The sequence below is a fragment of the Pelmatolapia mariae genome, linkage group LG7, assembly GCF_036321145.2.
Source record: "Pelmatolapia mariae isolate MD_Pm_ZW linkage group LG7, Pm_UMD_F_2, whole genome shotgun sequence".
Lineage (NCBI taxonomy): Eukaryota > Metazoa > Chordata > Actinopteri > Cichliformes > Cichlidae > Pelmatolapia > Pelmatolapia mariae.
Window position 1 is genome coordinate 15,324,568 of NC_086233.1, and position 4,680 is coordinate 15,329,247.

General features: G+C 47.6%; 1 protein-coding gene across 1 annotated transcript; it reads left to right on the plus strand.

Annotated features, from left to right (window-relative positions):
- Positions 1 to 616: 616 nt before the first annotated feature.
- On the plus strand, positions 617 to 4,405 carry LOC134631996 (zinc finger protein 703-like). The gene is made up of 2 exons (XM_063480577.1): positions 617 to 893; positions 1,720 to 4,405. Exons 1-2 carry the CDS (start codon positions 651 to 653, stop codon positions 3,271 to 3,273), a joined length of 1,797 nt encoding a protein of 598 aa, XP_063336647.1. The 5' UTR covers positions 617 to 650; the 3' UTR covers positions 3,274 to 4,405.
- The last annotated feature ends 275 nt before the right edge of the window (positions 4,406 to 4,680 follow it).

Genomic DNA, 4,680 nt, shown 5'->3' on the forward strand with positions numbered 1-4,680 from the left:
ATGATATTTCAGTATAGTAATTGAGTAAATATACCCAGTGACACCCCCCCACGGATGATCATATAAACAAATCAAAAGAGTAACGATCGTCACTTGCAGACCGAGGTGGCTCCGCCTTCACGGACGTCCTCCCCGCCCCGCTTATTACCGATGCGGCCACCCAGCGGACGGACGGCGGCTGCTGCACTTTGAAGTCCGCCAGTTGTGATCAGTGAGCTGCTGAAGTGCTGCACGGAGACACGCAGTGGGACGTTTCCCGAGCACTCGGACTCTCAAGTGGCTCTTTTCTCGTTTGCGCCTTGCCAGAAAGGACACCGTGCTCTTCTTTGTGGACTTTATTATTATTGTTATTTATTTATTTTTTTATTTTGTGGGGTTTGAAGTCGGAATACAGGAGCCGTGTTTGGGACGAGGATGCTCCAAATGAAGTAGCGCACTGGGGCTGAAAGGCTTCTCCGTCCTTCGGGACATTTAAGGACGCCCGTCTGTGTTTCGTGTCCGCTGGATTATATTTACCAAACCCATTTTTAATCATTATTTTTATTTATTATTTTTTTTTATCTTTTATTTTATTATTACTATTTTTTATTAGTTTTTTTTTTAAAATAAAGTAACGCACGTCCACGGCCACCCCCTGCGCCCTCTCTCCAATGAAATATCTCCCTTCAGGATCAGCTGCTGATCGAGTTAGCGCGCGGATCGAGCTCAGTGAGACCAGCGACCCTAAGAAGTCCCGTCCCGGTGCCGTGCTCTCTTTGTTGACCCCTCTGGACCCACTTCGACAGGCAAAGCGGCTTCCTATCCGAGTTATCAAGATGTTGACGGCGCACACCGGACACTTGCTACACCCGGAATATTTACAGCCTCTAACACCCGCACCAGTGAGCATCGAGGTATTTGTGGACTTTTTTTATGTATTTTTTTTAGCGTTCCTTTGTAGAGAGGACTGTTCTTACACTGCAGATCTGTGGATATGTCGCAACAGAGGGCTGAAATCTGCTATGACAACAGATAAAAACAATCCCGCATTTGCAGGGAGCTGATAATATGCTCTGGTCTGTGTTTTTTAACTCCACACGCTGACTAACACACACGCACACACGCACTGAGATAAACTGATATCTATTTAATTTTTTCCAAAATTAAAAACTGATTTGTTGATAAATTGTTGAAGTTAATGAAGATTGTTTTAGATAATCCAATCCTTTTCTTGCTTTTGTTGTCTGCTAACATGTGATGTAATAATAATAATTATTATTTTTTAAACTTAAGCGAATAGCTTTTTTTTGTATTAGCCTACTTTAGTGTCTAAAAGAAGCCATTCCACCTTCCCAGAGCACAGGGTGAAGTTCTCAAATGTCAGATGTTTTCCTAAAGAACAAAGGCACTGAGTGCAGTGTAATCGATGTTACAGAAAAGCCTTTTATTTCTTTGTTTTTATGCTTTATAAATGCTGATTAATTTGTAATCATCTGAATCTTAAAGCTTAAACACCTCCCCCTGACTTCTAGGAAGTTACAAAGACCCCTCTGGCATTTTATGCACAGAGCAATAAAGCATTTGGTACACAATAACCGTCAGCAGGAATACACAAAGTCACACAAAACTTCTGAGTGTTTTGTTGTTTAGTTCAGGTGATTTTATTAACAGCTAGATTTTCTTTGGTTTTTTTTGGAAAGCTTTAAAAAATGTAGTAAAACTTGTTTAATTTTGTTGTAGCTGGATGCAAAGAAGAGTCCCCTTGCCCTGCTTGCTCAGACCTGCTCTCAGATTGGTAAACCGGACCCTCCTTCTTCCTCCAAGCTCAACTCCTCCTGCAGTCAGGGGGACAAGGAGCCCAGCAGTCGGTCATCTGTCTCCAGCCTGAAGCTCGGCGAGCACCGCCACGCCCTGGAGGACAAATCCAGCTTCAAGCCCTACAACAAAGGCAGCAGTGAATGTCGCAGAGACGGAGCCACCAGCAGCAGCGGCTCCGGCAGTGACAAAGTCGGCTTCAGGGTGCCCAGCAGCAGTACCACTACCGCTAATGGAAATTCGACCAGTGGCCAACAGTCCTATCCGCCTCACGCTGTGTCACCCAGCTCCAGAGCCAGGAGCAGCACCCCGCCGGGACATGCTCAGCAGCTTTCCAAACAGAGCCACTCTCCAGGTGGACAGCACGCCCCACACTCCCAGAGTCCCACTGGTGAATCTGCATGTGACCAGAGCAGTCCCACCAGCACGAGCAGCAATAATAATAACAACAATAACATAAATCCCAAAAAAGACGCTGAGGCAAACAAGGCCAGCTCGGACAGCCCACACCATGCTAACTCCAGTCACGTTCGGGCCAGCACAAACTGCAGTAACGGAAGCTCTGACGGAGGCTCCAACCATGACGCAGGCAAAGCAGAGCCCACCCAGCCTAACCTCGGCCCTGGACACGTTACGCCCATTTCTCCTTATAAGACCAGCCAGCCGCTCTTCCCTCTGCCTTCCTCAAATATGGGCTACCACGGATCTGTAGTGGGGGGCTACGCAGGCTACCCATCCCAGTTTGTTCCTGGGCTGGACCCGACCAAGTCGAGCCTGAGCGTGGGCAGCATGGGAGTACCAGGAAAGCACCCAAGCTCCAGCCCTCTTACGGGCGCCTCCCCTCCCTCCTTCATGCAGGGTTTATGCAGGGACCCCTACTGTCTAAGTTACCCAAGTGTATCCCATCTTGGTGGAAGCAACTGCAACTCCTGCATCCACGACCCTTCCTCCACCCTCAAATCCAGCTTCCCACTGGTGTATCCCTCCCACCCCCTCCACTCTCTCCACCAAAGCTCCTTGTCATCCAGTGCATCCTCCTCCCTCTCTCATCCCCTCTACACGTACGGCTTCATGCTCCCCAACGATCCCCTGCCACACGCTTGCAACTGGGTCTCAGCCGGAGGGCCGTGCGACAAGCGCTTCGCAACGTCAGACGAACTCCTGGCTCACCTCCGCACGCACACAGCCCTGCCGGTGGGGATGGACAGTAAGCTGCTCTCTGTTTCCTCCTCAGGGCCTGCCTCCTGCCACCTTCACCTCCCACATCAGAACAGTCCAGGCTCCATGCCCAGCTCTCTTTCTCTCAGGGCTCCCCCCAGCCTGGGTCTGGCTCGCTATCACCCCTACAGTAAGGTCCATCTCCCCTCTGGACCCTCCTCCATCTCCCTGCACTCTCTGCCCACCACAGGTCCATACTACCCTCATTACGCACTCTACAGTCAAAGACTGGGATCTGCGTCGGCTCTGGGATACCAGTGATGCACCACCTACTTAAATCTTTAGAGGAATGGTTCAACATGTTGGGAAATAATGCTTATTTGTTTCCTGGCTAAGAGTCAGATGAGAAGATTGACGCCGCTGGCGAATTTCTATTTTAAATATGAAGCCAGTTCATTTAGCTTAGCTTAGCATGGAGAAGGGGTAAAATACTGAACGAGCTAGCAGAGATTTTAGCTGAGGAGCAGGTTAACACATGCCCCTCACAGAGTTCACTCCATCTTCAGCCTGTATGCTAAGCTTAGTATCTGCTGGCTGTCGCTTCATATTGAGTGTGTGTGTTCATCTGCTCAGCCAGGACGTTAATAAGCACGCTCCCCAAAACGTCTTGATGGTTACTTTAACTTTAATCACTGCAACTTGCTGCTTCCTCTGACTTCGCAGCAGCTTCAAGTGGAACTGGGAGGGACTTGCGACTCCTGGATTTTAACTTGAGAGCATCTTCATCTTTTTTTTTCTTGGTTCTTTATACATTATCTGTCAATACAAGATTTGTTGTTTCAAACCAGGACCTACTGCTAAAATTCAGTGGACACGCAGCTCTTGCATGTCTGCACATTGCGCGGATGCTTCTGCAGCAGGCGCGACTGCTCTGAGAGGACACTTGCCGCCCTGTGGACTCGCCTGATTGACGGGTGGACGCTGCGTGACAGCTCTGGGATTTTCAGGGTTCTCGTTGCAAATGTTGATGATGATGATTTTGAAATGGCAGCGAGCTCCAGCATCGGGATCGGTGTTAGTGTGACTGCAGTGGCTTGCATCAGATGCCTGTAAGCTCAGCGCAGTGCACACACTTGGTTTGCCCCCGTGGTTTGTGATCATCTGTTTTGGTTCCTTGTTTTTTTTTCTTTTATTCCTACTGAGAACTTGTATTTATTTTATACAAGGGGAGCTGACTGTAAAGTTTACCACATAAATCTCTCCTCGTCTTCAAGTGCACACACGGCAGGTGTGGAATGCGTTGTGTCTTAAAACTTCTCCGAGAATGAATGTTACAGTCACATCTCTCTCCGAGCTCCTCGCCTCTTTTGATTGTTTTTATTTTCACACAGCAAATCGACTGAGATGTGATATTTTTTGTAAACTTGGAGCACCCTGTGGTGGGATCCAGTGAAAGGGGAGGTCATATTTTAGTAAATAAATAACACTGAAGATGTATATTTTGTTGTCTTCATTTCTGATGTGAATGGCTTTCAGTCAAAGATTTCTCTTTATTAGCTTTTTTTAGTGCATTTGTTAACCCTAGCTTAATTCACTGTGTTGCCTTTGTTGGAAATACTTGACAACCAACACCTGACAATTGATATTTCTTGATTAATAACCCACTTATGTCAGCGCTTCTCAGAAAAATCTGTACCGACAAGAAAAGTGTCCGAAACCTTTGTGTCC

Bases quoted from the DNA above. Each gene is read 5' to 3' on its own strand.
- LOC134631996 (XM_063480577.1), top strand. From the start codon at position 651: ATGAAATATCTCCCTTCAGGATCAGCTGCTGATCGAGTTAGCGCGCGG. The intron at 894-1,719 runs GTATTTGTGGAC...ATTTTGTTGTAG, and splicing joins CCGCACCAGTGAGCATCGAG to CTGGATGCAAAGAAGAGTCC.